This window comes from Rhinolophus sinicus, linkage group LG03 (genome assembly GCF_036562045.2).
Source record: "Rhinolophus sinicus isolate RSC01 linkage group LG03, ASM3656204v1, whole genome shotgun sequence".
Taxonomy (NCBI): Eukaryota; Metazoa; Chordata; class Mammalia; order Chiroptera; family Rhinolophidae; genus Rhinolophus; species Rhinolophus sinicus.
Genome location: NC_133753.1, coordinates 45,386,384 through 45,402,405, shown reverse-complemented (window position 1 = coordinate 45,402,405; position 16,022 = coordinate 45,386,384). Strand labels below are relative to the sequence as shown.

Here is a 16,022-nt window from a genome sequence, read left to right as displayed (position 1 = left end):
AAATATCACATTTTAGTTAAGGAAATATTCAATGCAAAAATAATAAATGAGAACCAGAAGAGCAATCAATCACACCCAAACTATCCTCTTGTTCTTGGGATGTTCTCAACTACTTTACATTTTATCTAAACATAAAATATTGAAGTAAAGAAAAAAACCTAAGCTTTGATTTTCTATAAATTGAATTATACTATTTGGAAACAAAAACTGAACTTAGTACCTTTATTTAACCCTTACATTAATGTTATTACTAAGTATCAGAACAACAAATTCAATTAAGATTGAAATAGAAAGCTTTCTGGCAATATGTTCTTTCATGTAAACAATTCCTCCTCACAAATGTGGGAATTACGTAACTAGCAAGTTTATAAAAGGGAAAGGCAGTTAAAAATATGTGAATTGTAATATCCCTTAGTTTCAGATATTAAGAATTAAATGGAATTTAAGGATCACAAATGCAAAAACATGTTTTAATTCCTTTTGATTCATATCTACTTCAAATATAAAACCCCAGTTGAATTTCAACCTCTAAATAAATGCCGTATCTGAAAACATACACCAAACCACAGGAATAACAATGTCTAATCCTACCTGAAAAAGATCCAAAAGAGGCTTCCAAGAGAGCATTAAGACTGCTGCTTTGTTGATGGTTTTGGGAATTTCAGAATAAAACAGTGTGTTTTCTCTGTTCTCACCAGACATAGCTGTAAGAGAAACAATCATTTTTCACCATTTAAAAAAATAGTGATCTACTACAATTGTAGTAGTATATAGTGCCCTCTAGATACTGTGAAATTCTGTACTCTATGGGATCCATAATGAATGTCAACAAGTAGGAAATGCACATGCCATATGCCATAGGATTTTCTTCAATAAAACCTGGGCTTCACAGAAAAATGTTCAGGGTTTCATTTTGATAGTCAGATCTTAGTCACTCTCAAAACAAACATAAAATTGTTAGTATCTTACAAATTGGCAACACACTCATGAGATTCCAAATGAGTGTGCTTTGTGACTTCAGATTAAATTTTTTCTTTTTCTGAATCATTACTTATTTAGAAATATACATAGGTCTAGTGAAATTTTAGTTTTTCTTCATTATAAAAATCTTATAACTGTAATCACTAAGTTTCAAAGGAAAGTGTACTCCTATTAAAACAACGCAGAATCTGACTGGCCAAAAATCTTTGTCCTTTATTGGGGAAGGGTGAAGGAAAGAGGTCTATACTCAGTAGAAGCCAGGTCTATTCTGTGAAATGATGCAATAACTGAATGGGAAGATCACAGCAGTGTAGAATGAGCTATATATAAAAGAGAACTAATAGAAAGACAGTATGGTTTTGAAGATGAGAACCAAAGAAAACTCAAAGAAAAACAAAGCCCTTCTACTCTAAAAGGTGCTAGAACGATATCACTTCCAAAAAAGCTAGGAGAGAGTTAAGAAACGAAAAAATAAATCACACAGTTAGAACAAGAAACTCTCTGGTGGAACAGATACTCAGCCTAGTATTTCTTGTAATGGCAGAGAAGGTAGTTTATGGAAGGGCATCATGGTAACTTCCATGCTAACCCTCTCAAAGGTTGGAGATGAGCCCTCAAATAGCCACATTTTCCTTTAGCCCTTTCTTTTCCTAAACTTTTCTTAAACTTTTCTTAGTGTGATGACATACTAGTATTAATTGATGTTCAAAGTATAATTAAATTTTTTAAAGTAATGGATTTATATAGAAAAAAACTAAAATTCAGATGAATATAAGAGACTGGTACAAATGAAAAGGCATACAACTTTCTAGAAATCAGCCCAACATTTTAAAGATCGTCAATTTTCCTAACTTTATAAATATAATATAAATCTTAAACAGTATAAACAGGATTGGGAAGAAGGCACTATACAAACAAATTTTAAGTTCTCACAGAAAAACAAGCAAACAAAAATAGTCAAGAAAATTATGAAAAAGAGTGATGAAGCATGACTATTGCTGTCAAACAGTAAAACATCTAGAGTTATGATAATAATAGTGACAGAAGCAGCAGCATAGTATTGGCACTTGATTTGACAGATCAATGAAACAAAACAGAATATCTAAAATATATAAAGCTTTTTAAAACTATAATCTTGGAGTTGGGAAAGCCTTTCTAGATATGATGTAAAATTACAGAAAACTAAAAATTGAACTAATCTGCCTCCCCCAAAAAACACACAAATATCTATATGGCAAAAGTCACTAAAGGCAAAAGACAAATAAAGCCTCAGGGGAAAATACCGCGATGGGTTAAACCCCTCATTATACAAAAAAAGCCTTAAGTCAATAAGCAAAACACCGACAACCCAATAAAAAAGACAAGTATGAATGGGTCACAGAAAAGGAAATACAAATGTCTTTTAAATATGTGAAGAGATGCTCAACCTCATTCATAAGAGGAATACAAATTAATACTACAATCAGATATGGGGATATAATGTACAGCATGGTGTACTTAATAATACTATATTGCATATTGGAAAGTTGCTAACAGAGTAGATCTTAAAAATTCTCATCACAAGAAAAAAATTTTTGTTACCTACATAAGGAGACAAAGGTTAACTAGACTTATGTGGTGATCATTTTGCAATGTATACAAATATTGAATCATTACGTGGTACACCTGAAACTAATGTCATATGTCAATTATACTTCAAGTAAAAAAATAGTAATTAAAAAAAACTACAATGAGAGACTGCTGTTCACTAGTCAGACTGGGAGAGAGAAAAAAATTTTGATTACTCAACTATTGGGACAAGTGTGGAGAAATACAGCGGGTGCCAAAAAAATGTATACATATTTTAAGAAATAAAAACTGTATTAAAATTGTAATATGCAACATATACCAACAACAAAAGATGAATACAAGTCACAATTACAAGAGGTGCTCAAAATGGTTACCATCAGCCTCCAGACACTTCTGATTACGGTGAACTGCTACTTGAGCAATGTTGACCAAGGTGTCCATTTGTATCACTGTGCATGTCACTTCAATTTCTTCACACAGTACCATGCGTCTCAAACTCATCACGAATGCTGCCAATTGTTAGGCGTTTTGGAGGTTCTGTTGCATACTCACACTTTCACTGTCGTTGTACTTCCACAATGTTCTCGAATTTCAAATACCACTTAAAAATGGTCTTGCACTCCTTGAATGACAACTGTGCTTCCGCCCTTTTCTTTGACTGTCCTGCCTGTCTGATGGTGACGCTAACATTCATTTGATTAACGCCATCTTTTGAGCAAACATCATACAACATACACACATTGCTACCATAATTCAATTAAACTTCGAAAAGTAATACGTAGGTAACATCTCTTAAAACGTGTATACATTTTTTTGGCACCCCCAGTAGATATTCAGATACAATGCTGATAGGAATATAAACTCTATAACCTCACTGGAGGAGCAATTTGGCAATATCGATCAAAATTCAGAATACATGCACCTTTTGTCCCAGCAATTCCACTCTTTGGAATTAGTCCTACAAATAAATTCAGACATGTACAAAATGATCTAATACAGTGGTATCTGTTACCTCATCTTTTCTAACAGCAAAATAGTAAACCTAAATGTCCATTATTAGAGGTCCGATTAAGTAAAATATGGCACAATTATATAATGAAGTACTCTGGAATTGTTAAAAAAGAATGACTCTATAATTACTGACTCCTGCAGGAAATATCTCCTTAAAAAATAAAAAATAATTATATAAGTATAATGTAAATATATATATATGTTTATATATATATTTAAACTATGCTTATATAATTGGGAGTATCATATAAGTATAATTATATGTCTTATTGTATATATGTTAATAAGTATTATATAATTATACTTAATTATATAATTGGGAGGAAGCCAATGTTTAAAATTTTAATAAACAAAAAAGTAAACCAGCGGTTTAATATATTTAATTTGGAAAGACCTTAAATCTGGAGTGAATGGACTCAGGAAAAAGACCAAAAGCGGCCTTGGTTTAAAAAAATGAAAGCAGTAGCTGTTGAGATGGGAACAAACCAATGGTTGGTTTATGTTCCTCATGTGACCATTCCTCAGGAAAGGCATTTTGAACTAGCTTTAGGAAGAAGTAATTTCTGGCATCTTTAACTTTGACTCTGAAGCTAAGCTCATGATCAATTCATGAGTTGTTATCTATTAGTAAAATCAAGTTAATGCGACAAACCAAAATTAAAAGACCACCAAAACTGAAGTTTTTCAAAGTAGTTTTTTCCCCCTTTAATGGAACCATCAGACTCATTTATTTATTCACCAAAATATGAGTGCAAATTGTATCTAGCCTCAGTCTGAATCAAGAAAGCATTTCCTCTCCGAAACTGTGACTTCATACTCACCAAGGTAATAGATTCTGTCCGAATGAGGCCCATCTGGATCATTCCTCTTTACAAACATAAAATCATGTGGTGCCTTAGCCATCATGTAGCCATGATATTTTCTGGTATCAGCAAGCAGCTTTTTAAGCTGACTCCAGGAGTATCGCTCAACATAAAACGGCTCCAATTTAGGCCGATCCTGTGATTCAATATTCTCCTCACACTCTGCAGTTTCAAAGATCTCAACACCCAGCTGTTCTGTTTCCATTGCTGCTGCCATGTTGCATTTTCCTAGAAAAACAAAGCACATGAAGTTGTTCACAGGCCTGCCTTTTTTTATATTAATCAGAATGACAGTCTGATAGCAACCTTCACTCCCCAAGAAGGCAAGAAAAAATTTTTCAGCACAGCTGCAACGAAATCTAGTAAGAAAAGTATAGCTCCCCCTTCTCTGTGTTCAGTTTGAAAATGAGATTTTTTTAAAAAAATTGAGGTCACGTCTATTTCACAGTGACTATAAGTCCCTTTGGGAACTTTCATAAAAGGTTCTCCTTAGGTATCTCTTGCCAAAATTCCTTTTTTCTTTCCCACACTGGAAGGAAACAGGCCATATGCCAGTTGGCTGCTATGCTCCATCCAAGAACATGTCAATTGTGAAGCTAAATGTGCCAAGGGAGTTAAGTGTTTTTGCACTTAAAAAAGGTGACACATTTAATAAATGCGGATTTCTTCACCTAACAGAAATAATCATGAGCAATTAGAACAGTAATAAAATTGTTGCAAATAATGTACTTGTAATAATCTTCCTAGAACATTTATCCAAGATAATACTGTTTCCTTTTCATTGGAACAGCGAGCAACAAGACTTAACTGGCTGGTAAATTTTTCTGTCTTCTGCTCTTGCCTAGACACCACTATTTTATGATCACTTGTGGTAACTCTACACTATAAGGAATTTATGTGACTATTATTACAGATTATACAAGTTTTACTCTCATGATTAAGCGAGGAGAAAAATATTATCTTCAAGTGGCTTTAGTCGAAATATTTGATGCAGAAAACATTTGACATTTGTACTATCAATATTTTGATAAAAGTCTGAGACCAATTTACCAGTTCAACCCCAAACAGTGTTAATATTTCATCTATTAATGTTTCATTTTACAAAACCAGAAGAGGATGTATTTTTTTTTTTTTTAGCTATTGCAATATTTAAATGTAACAGGAGCAAAGTCTCAGAGAAGTGTTACTATAAGCCATTGTGTGATATTCTGACATGCATTATTTATGACATTGCAAGAAAGAAGCAACATAAACAGAAATTCTGGGGCAGTCTGCTCTTTTTGAACTAGTAAATGTCAAAAACTTGTGGACCTGCAAGATTGCATTTATGCAACCAATTTCACATAACTATTAACTACTTCTAGAACAACAATCAATACATGGCTGTATATTTAATATAATGTCTTTTTTAAAGCTCAATATGACAGGTTAACAGAAGTCCATGGTAAGAACTAACAACCACAGAGAAAAAGTAATCAGCAGGTGTGGGTTGTGAATTAGTCCATCAGGCATGCATTATGACACGTAAACTGAACCGAACTGTGTGGTCAGGATAGTGTCTTTTTTCATGCTACAGTGAACTATACTAACATTTTTAATGTAATAGCAAAAGCGGCCAGAAAAGCCATTCGAGTTTTATCAAGTATATAACTTGTAATGTTATTACATCTTTATATTGTGTACAACTTGTAATATTATTACAACTGGGCGTTTATCACTAATGATTAAAATCCAAACAGCTCAACAGGGAAAAAAGTCATTTAGGGCGCACCCGGATGTCTCAGTTGGTTAGAGTGTGAGCTCTCAACAAGGTTGCCGGTTCAATTCCCACATGGGATGGTGGGCTGAGCCCCTTGCAACTAAGATTGAAAACGGCGACTAGACTTGGAGCTGAGCTGCACCCTCCACAACTAGACTGAAGGACAATGACTTGGAGCTGATGGGCCCTGGAGAAACATAGTCCCCCAATATTCCCCAATAAAACTTATTTAAAAAAAAGTCATTTAGCTCAACTGGTATTCAGTGCACTACTACGTGTCAGTACATGACAGTGGTGGTTGTTTGGCCACCTAAAATCTAGTGGAGGCCTACTTTATATCAAATAGTCAGTGGATCTAGTTTTATTTCTAATGGAGAGACGCAGCTACACAAATGGACTCCTTTTTCTCAACTTCTGTATTCAATTTGGATCTCCGAGAACAGGGCTAGGGAATAGGACAGGGAGCTAAGCAGACTTCTGTATTCTTATTGCCCAGCTTCTTGAGTTATCTTAATTTGCTTGACATCTCTTATGTAAGTTGCATTAGCTTGCACTTAAGCAAACTTATCTGGTATTCCTAAATTTTACTAGGTCCCTGGACTATTTCTGTCTTTCTACACACACACACAAATTTTACAGTTCAGAAGATACTACCATTTCTCTGTTTATAGTAAATGTATATCCTGCATTTCCTAGGATAACCTAATATCTAATTTTAGTAATTTACACAGATATGTAACTAAGTGATTTAATGTCCAGACTTCCAAAACCTTACATACAAATACATTCTCAAAACATGTGACCCAAGTTTTCTAATTTCAAAAATTAGAAAATAGGGTTAACGTATTTTCTAATTTTCTCAGCACGGCGCATATATTTCACTGCCCCACTTAACTCTCACTTAAGGCTCTTTCCTGATGCCTACCTGATTGTATTTTCATCTGCTCAGATCTCCTCCACATTCAAAGAGATCTTTTTCAAGTGACTCAACTTCAAGCATAGATCCTTCTGCTCATCCTGCTCTCTTCTCACAGGAGTCTTTCCTTTTCTCACCATCCAATCCTGCTCACCAGGAATAATAAAATAAGATATAAGGTTGTTGATCATTATTAAAATGAATCACATGTAGCCAAAAAGATTAAATTTAGAAAGTCACATTGAGCTGGTTGGAAACAAAAGACTCAGTAGAATAACCTATAATAATAGATCACGCCATTTTTGTGTAAAGCGGACCAACTTACATTTAACACCTTAAAATTTTCACCAGAATGTACTATGCATTTTAAATGCATTCCACTTATGCTTCTTTCCACATACATTCCGAAAATAACTAAGGTAACTTTTCTGGAAAAGGAAGCGTTAAGGTTGTTGAAATTCTGGCTTTACTACATTAAAAAAAATTCTTTTTTTAAAAGGAGAATCTGTGATTACACCTGTTACTTGTTATCAGTTTTAATTTTGGGCTCTCCTAGCCCAAGCAGGTGATGAGATGGGGCGAGAAAAGCTGAACAGCAAAGAGAGGAAAAATGGTGAAGTTATGCTAGTACCGCAACAAATGTACAAAGGTATCAAGACACTTTTCCATGCACTAAGCCCTTCACTCAGAGAAGAGCATGGTGGATTAGAAAATAGCTTCAGTCAGGACTCTTAAATTTGAACCCACTGAAATGTCGTATCTTAACTTTTAATCTAAGGGCCAAATAAAGTCATCCACTTATACTCCCCAAGCCTCATTGAAGCCTAACTATTTCACTCTTCAGGGTCTACAGCTAGCTGATAAGTTCATTATCAGAGAGCGGGCCAAGATCTTGAAAGCTATTAAGTGCAGAGGAAAGATGTAACAAGCAGAGAATGTCGAGAAGGGGGTTGTGGGTAGGGAACAAGTCACAGAAGTCTTAGGAGAAAAGTGTGTGAGCAAAGATTTTAAAAAGGAAAATATCTACCATGTCCCGGGTGGGTGAAACAGAATGAGAGGGGGCCAGCGAGCAAGGAGGGAATCGACTTGAAGCGAATCGGGAAAAGGAAAAGAACACCAGTTGGGAAACCAGAAAATCTCAGTCCAAATCTGATCTGCCACAGTCGGGCTTTAGGCAAATCCCTTCGCCTCTGTGGGCTTCCATTTCCTCACCGGTAAGCCCGGACAATACCCGGCTCCCAACCCCAGCGCGGCTCAATTAAGATAACGGACGTGGAAGTCCGGAGGCCAGCGCTCAGGGGGCTCCTAGTGAACGTTGGTTGACTCGGAATTTCAAGCCTCAGCTTCCTCTTCCGGCAAGTGGGGCCCGACCACCGGCTCTGGTTCGCGAAGGGCGGCGCACCAGGTAAACCCCTAACCGTGAGAACGCAAGGGGCGGCCCCTCCGTGTGGCGGACGAGGCCTGGGTGGACTGGGGTTCAGGCCTCGCGGGCGAAGAGGAAGGAGAGGGGGCGGATACTGCACCTTCCCCGCCCCGGCCCCGCCCGGACCGTCCCGGCGCGTGCTACGGTGCGGGCCTGCGCCGCTTCATGCCGCGCCGCCTCCACTCCCGACCCGGCTGCAGCGACTTCCTCGGTGACGGCGCCGGTGGCAACCCAGGTGGCGAACACGGCACTTAAAAAGCTGCAGCGGCAGCGGCGGCGGCGGCGGCGGCTCCGGAACTTCCGGTTGCTGGCGGCCTATCCTCCGACCGGAGAAGACGCAGCGGGGCCAAGAAGGACGCCGCGCCCTGCTGGGTGGGGTCCGTTACGACAGTGCCATCTAGTGGTCGGAGGAGCGAACCAGGCGCGGGAAGGAGATTGGGCGGGAGTGTGGGACACAGATAAAATTCAGAAAGGGGCAAGCGACTTGCTGGAAGTTAGAGGACGAATTGTATGTAGCATGTCTCTACTCATCCATTTCTTTCATTCAACAAATATATATTGAGTCCCTGCTCTGTGCCTGGCTGGGTTGTAGGCGCTGAGATTGAAGCAAGGAGCAAGCCAGGCAAAAAATCCCTGCTCCTTCAAGGAGACGATGTAGCGAGGGAAGGGACTAGGGCGCTGGGGATCCTCTGAGTGTCTCATTGTTATAGTGAAAAGAAACCTGAACTTGGAGTCAGAAAGCTTGGCTCTCGTAACTAATTAGCGATCTTCAGCAGATCTCTCAGTCTCTTTGAGCCACTGGTTTCTTTATCTGTAAGAGATATCACACGTCACTTAGTTGCAATTAAGGAAAACCATGTGTGTCACTCTAACACATGAAGATGGAGAAACTGGGGCCCAGGGCAGAGAAGTGAGTGCCTTGCTATAATCAGAACCAGAGGCAGGACTCTTGACTCTCCATTTCTTTCCTGGTATACACCATTACATTGGCTGAGAGGAAAAGGGAGCCTGGGGAGATGACTGGGGAAGTGGTGGGTGTAAAACAAAACCGTGGAGAAGCTGGGCCTCCCCTATTTCTATTATTACAAGGAACCATGTGTCAGAGGTGTATGTCATTAGGATTTATCATAATAGCACTAATAAAAGATTCGTTTGGGTGCTCTGTTCCACTCCTCAGTATGTAATTATTCACTCTGAGATTAAAAAAGTCTTCCCTCAGGCTTTTTAAAGTTAAGCTCCCCTAAAAGAAAGGTACAGTCATTTTCACTGGGACTCCTCTATGAATTTTCTGCACATGACTTGAAAGCAGATTTTCAGGCTTTGAATATAACTGTATTTACTAACAAAATATAATGGAATATCTTGCACTTCATTTCATTCATCCAACAAGTGTTTATTGAATCTCTGCTGTGTACCTGTCACTGTTCTAGGCACTGGGGCTACAATAGTGACCAAAGCAGGCAAAACCCCTGTGTTTATGCAGTTTACATTATAATAAGGGGGGACAGACCGCCCCCAAAACAAAAAAATATATAATTTTATGGATTTTACAAAACAAACCTCAAGGACGTAAAGGAGTTGCTTTAAAAGTCATATGGCTCACTTTGGATTGAACTAGATTTGAATTCAGATTTCTTGGTTTTCGGTCTCATTTTCTTTCTTTAGGGCAGGCTTAAAAAGCCTCAAACCCTGGGTGGGCCTGTTGGTTCGGTTGGTTAGAGCACAGCACCGCAGTGCTCATAACACCCAGGTTGCCAGTTCGATTCCCACATGGGCCAGTGAGCTGCGCCCTCCACAACTAGATTGAAAAAAAAATGACGACTTGACTTGGAGCTGATGGCTCCTGAAAAAATGATGGTTCCTGGAAAAACAGTGAAAAACACATTGTTCCCCAATATTTCCTAATAAAAAAAATAAAGCCTCAAACCCTGAGAAAGCTGTAGGGGAACATCTCCACTAGGGACCCTGGCAGCCTTTCATGTATCCACATAGGCCTCATAGGCAAAGGCTTGAACCAAAGCATATCTGAGTCTTAGCAGAATGCCTTGTGATCTTTCCAGAACAGGAAAGGATGGGAGGCTTCTGAGGACCTCAATCAATCAGCAACATGCACTAATATCTTCCTGGATTTAGAGCATGACCCAGAACATGACCCAGATCACCCAGATCAAAGGAAGAGAAAACTCGGGGAACCCTGGCTTCCCAGAGGGCATGGCCAAAGCCTTGTTGGACAGCACTACCTGCACCACCTCCACCCAACAACAAACTTTTAATTTGAATGTAGTGTAAACACAACTTTCTGACATCATTAAAGAAAAATCCACCAATAATTCCATATCCTACCATAACTTTTTTGTTTTGTAGACATATTTTATATATGTAACAGGAGCAACATTTTCAAGCCATATACATATGTGTACATACATTTAATTTCTTTAATTTTTCTATCATTCAACTCACCTGTGTTTATTTGACCCATTTCACTTCATAGTAAAAAGTATAATCTTGATTAATTCCAGGCAAACGCAGTCATTCAATTCAGGATCCTCCCTGGTGGAGGGGATGATGGCCAGTGCCTGGTCTATACCAGGATCTGCTAAGATGTCCTTTATCCCAGCTGTACTGGTTAGAATAGAGTCATCCCAAAATGAGTGTCCACCCAGCACCTCTAATGAGAATTTGTGTGGAAATAAAGTCTTTGCAGATATAATTAGTTAAGATGAGATCCTATTAGAGTGCGCCCCAAATCCAACAACTGGTGTCCTTTTAAGAAGGCCATGTGAAGACATAGGCACACAGACACACTCACAGAGCAGGCCATATGACAACAGAAGCAGAGATTGGAGTGATGCTGGTACAAGTCAAAGGACACCAAGGATTGCCAGCAACCACCAGATCTAGGAAGAGGCAAGGAAGGATTCTTCCTTAGAGTCTTTTTTTTTTAATTTTATTGGGGAAGGGGAACAGGACTTTATTGGGAAACAGTGTGTACTTCCAGGACTTTTTCCAAGTCAAGTTGTTGTCCTTTCAGTCTTAGTTGCAGGGGGCACAGCCCACCATCCCTTGCGGGAGTCAAGGAATCGAACCGGCAACCCAGTGGTTGAGAGCCCACTGGCCCATGTGGGAATCGAACCGGCAGCCTTCGGAGTTAGGAGCATGGAGCACCAACCGCCTGAGCCACCAGCCGGCCCTTCCTTAGAGTCTTTAGAGCATAATCCTACCAACACTTTGATTTGGGACTTCTAGCCTCCAGAACTGTGAGAGAATAAATGTCTATTGTTTTAAGTACCACCTGGTTTGTGGTACTTGGTTATAGCAGCCCTAGAAAAAGAATATGCCAGCTAATCAGGTGTGACCTTTCTCCCCAGGATGTACCCAATTAAATATGTTATCCATCAGTCTCCAGTTGTCAGTCTACACTCTGTTCCTCTTTGCCCCAACTGCTAGCCCTTCTCAGATGCTCTCCTGAACCTACACTCACACCCAGGAAGTCTCAGGCCCTCTCTTGCCAGCCTCAACTTCCATCTCCACTCACTGCTGTTACACTAAGACACTGCTTCTCTAGGGCCTTGCACTAATGCCTGGGCATGAGCATGGGTCTTTTCCTAGCTCCCCAAACTGTCATGGGGGTGAGGGATCTACTAGGCCCCTCAGCTTTGGGGAAGCCCGTAAGGGGAGGTGAGGGCAAGATTCAGGCTCCTTTTCAGGCTCCCTTTTGACTTTCCCCTCCGTCCCCTACTTGGATAATTTTTATTTAGTTTGCATATTATTCCAAATATTTCCTGCCTTGCATGCGCAGCTGGGCTTAAAAGAGAGGAATGTGATGTCTGTGTTTGCTGGTCCCACCATTACAACTCCCAGAAAGCAATGGTTGTCTCATGCTAGCTCCCTAAATTGGGAAGGATCAAGGGTTATAAAGGAGGAAAACAAAAACGCAAGTTACTTCCCAGTATCTTACCACTATAAAAGTTGTAATTAGAATTTTTGTATTTTTTTTATCATAAACATTTTTAATATTGCTGGTTTCTAATTCACCATGTTACACAACTGTATAGTTTCTGCATTGAGTAGTTATACTACAATTCATTTGGTCATTCTCCTTGTGTAATTTCCAACGTCTCATCATGGAACACCATAAATATCTTCATATGTATATCTTCCTTCCTTGAAATTATTTTAGAATAAAATCCCAAATGGGAAATTACTAGGCCAATCGGCATACACATCGCTGTTTTCCTTGCTATGTATTGCAAAATTGCTTTCCAAAATGATTCCACGAACTCATCTTGTCCTTAGCTATATTCAGCATAAGTGTGCCAATTTCACTAACTTTTTTTAGCACTGGGCATTAGCATCAATAAATATATTTTAAGCATCTACTTTCTGAAATACATTGTGTTGTTAGATGCTACAGGAGGCAGTTTGTGTTCTAGGGAGATTTATAATCTAGCTGAGAAAAAGGATCACAAGCATATATCGGACACCCTAAGTTGACTACAGGATATGGTGGGCTAGTTTGTTTTTCCACTTCCCCAATTTTTTCCCTTTTTGGGGGCATAGTACAAATCAAGCTGAAATAATAAAAAAGGGCCTTTTCCCTTGATTTTTTTTTCATATTTAAGTTTTTGAGTAGGTAATACTATCAAATGACTCAACAATTTTAAAGTATAAAAGTGTATAGAGAAAATTTTCTTCCATCCTGGTTCTCCTGTCACCCAGTTTCCTTCTCCACAAGACACTGGTGTTGGGGGGTGGGGGGGTGGGAGACGAGGGTAAGGGGGATCAAATATATGGTGATGGAAGGAGAACTGACTCTGGGTGATGAACACACAATGGGATTTATAGATGATGTAATACAGAATTGTACACCTGAAATCTATGTAGTTTTACTAACAATTGTCACCCCAATAAATTAAAAAAAAAAGTAAAAAAAAAAAGACACTGGTGTTGGTTTCTGGCATATATACTTTCCAGTAATATTTTATGACATATAAACATACATACATACAGAGAGATATATTATTATTCCTCCCACTGTGCCAGCATACTTACAAGTGTCTGTACCTGGCAACTACGTGGGCGGCCCAGAGAGCCAGGAATTACCAGGTAGGTCAAACTGAATGGGGTGAAAGGCCACCCTCCATCCCCAAGGAAGTTTGAGCCTGAAGGGAGGACATCTCTGTACATGCTTCTGAACTGCAGCCTGACGGGCTGTGGATGACCCACTGCAATGCCCACCCCCCTGGCGTAGTTAGGGGGTGACAGGGCCCTGACCTGGGAGCACACAATTCTGTAGTCGATGCTTAGGCTGAGCCAGTCAGTCTCCCTTTGTGCTGTCTAAATAGCGAAACCTGATTTTGGTTAAGGGTATCTGGCTGCGTGATCCTGGGTGAGGGCAAAAGGAGCCAAATTATTGAGCTCATTTTCTAAAACTTTTCGCAGGAATAGAAGATTCTGTAAAAAGGGGAACACACGATGTGTGTGATCACTTCCCAGAGACAGGGAAGCAAACCGAAGCTCGGAGCATGTGCTTCCTTCATAGCAAGCGCACAGCAAATGCTTCCGGTGGGCGAGAAGGGAGCGATGGCCCTGGGACCCAGGGGCTGGGAGGGCAGCATTTAGGAGGCAGGACACAAAGACAGTGCTTAATTTACATTTATATTTGTCTAGTATTGTCATAAAATGCTCATCCTACTTACTTCAGCTAGGCAGTTCCTCTGGGCTCTGCTTTTTTTTTTTTTTAATATCCTCTGCCACCTTTTAGTTTTATAGTTTACCTGGATGCTACTCTTTCCTATCTCCATTTCAATTTTTTCCTGACTGGATTTCCCCTGGAGAGAGGTGTGCACAATAGCTGGCCTCTTCGCAGGAAAGTTTAGAAGTAGCTGGTAAGAACATTGGAGGGACTGAATCTAGCTCTCTTGTTTGATAGCTATGGGAACTCAGGCCCAGATAAGTTATCCAGTAGGTTAATGATAGTTGAACCAGGCTGGATAGGCTCCCTTCCACTGGAACTTTCTTACGGAGCATCTGAGGCAAAATATTAAGATTCAATCTCCTTGCTTATTAATAGCTTTCACCTTGGATAGAGGTCAGTTGCTAAGCCTCAGGTTCCATATGCTGGATTAAAATTATTTTATTTTTCATAACATACCCGCCAGAATGGGTAAAATTAAAAAGAATGAAAATGCCAAGGCTATAGAGCAAACAGAACTTTCAAACGTTGCTTCTGAGAACGTGAAGTGATCAAAAACACTTTGTAAAACTGCTTTGAAATATCTACTAAATCTCAACATACACCTATCCTATGACATAGCAAATCTGCTCCTAGATATTTACCCAAGAGAATTAAGCACATATATCCATCAAAAGACAGGTACATAAATGCCCACTGCAGCTTTATGTATAATAGCTAAAAACTGGAAACAATGCAAATGTCCATCATCAGGAGAATGGATAATTTGTGGTATATTCATACAATGAAATACTACACCGCAAAAACAAAAACCAAAAAAGAATGAACTACTGACTCACACAAACATAGGTAAATCTCAAATACATTATGTTGAATGAAAGAAACCAGACACAAAAGTGTACATACTGTAGATTTCATTTATATGAAATCCAAGGACAAAAACTACTCTATGGCGATAGGAGTCAGGATAGTAATTATTCAGGGGAAGGATGGAAGGCAAAGGTATACTGACATGAGAGAACCTCTGGGAAGCTGGAAATGTTCCAGATCTTGATCTGGGTGGTAATTCATTACACAGGTAAACGTATATAAAAATTCAGCTTCAGCTGAACACTTAAAATCTGTCCATTTCCTATGTGTAAATTATGCTTCAATTTGTAAGAAGTACCCTACATTTCACCTGTAATGTTGTAAAGGCAATGGAATAAAAATACTTTTATCATTTCAAAAAATATTAATATTTTATTTTTAAAATTTAAGATTACCAAGGTTATAGTTTTCATTATTTCATGCCTGGCAGATGGTGTCACCACCAACTGGTATCCCTACTACCAACTCCTCCTCACTGATAGGACATCCCGCAGAGCACATATTTGACGGGCTAATTTCCAGTTTAACAAACTTCCTTGGCTCCCATGTGTCTGTGGGATACAGTGCAAACACTTCACTGAAGCAAACAAAGACTTTCCTAATCTACTCCCTATTTGCCTTTCCAGATTCAGGGCAACCTGTCTCCTACCAGCCCTTAACCCCCTGCAGGCAGAACCTTCCACATTTCTTCACCTTTGGACTCCTGTCCTGTGCTTCCACTGCCCTACCTCTGCTGTTTCCTCTATCAAATTCCTCCTCACATTTCACTGTCCAGCTCTCAAGGATTTGCTCTCAAATGTCCACCCATGGTTCCTACAACCCTGTTTGTACCTTCCTGCCTCTTTGTGAACTCAGCACATTCCCCATATTAAAACCCTCTGTATTTTATACGACCCATTCCCTGAGCTAAATGTTTCCCGAGAGCTGGCATCAAT

At 39.3% G+C, this 16,022-nt stretch overlaps 1 protein-coding gene across 5 annotated transcripts in view; it reads right to left on the bottom strand.

Annotated features, from left to right (window-relative positions):
- DPP8 (dipeptidyl peptidase 8) overlaps positions 1-8,841 on the bottom strand; it is a 51,598-nt gene extending 42,757 nt beyond the window's left edge. For 4 of the 5 annotated variants that reach the window (XR_012494711.1, XM_019725576.2, XM_019725578.2 and 1 more), the window contains exons 1-4: positions 8,623-8,841; positions 7,109-7,245; positions 4,383-4,652; positions 592-704 (exon numbers count right to left, since the gene is read on the bottom strand). Coding sequence is in view for 4 of the 5 variants with exons in the window: in XM_019725576.2 (XP_019581135.1) it covers positions 592-704; positions 4,383-4,652; positions 7,109-7,145 (420 nt within the window). In the remaining variant the exon portion in view is untranslated. Of the gene's footprint in view, positions 1-591; positions 705-4,382; positions 4,653-7,108; positions 7,246-8,311; positions 8,470-8,622 lie in introns of those variants that run through there. The other variant, XM_019725577.2, reaches the window with a different exon arrangement.
- Between the last annotated feature and the right edge of the window lie 7,181 nt (positions 8,842-16,022).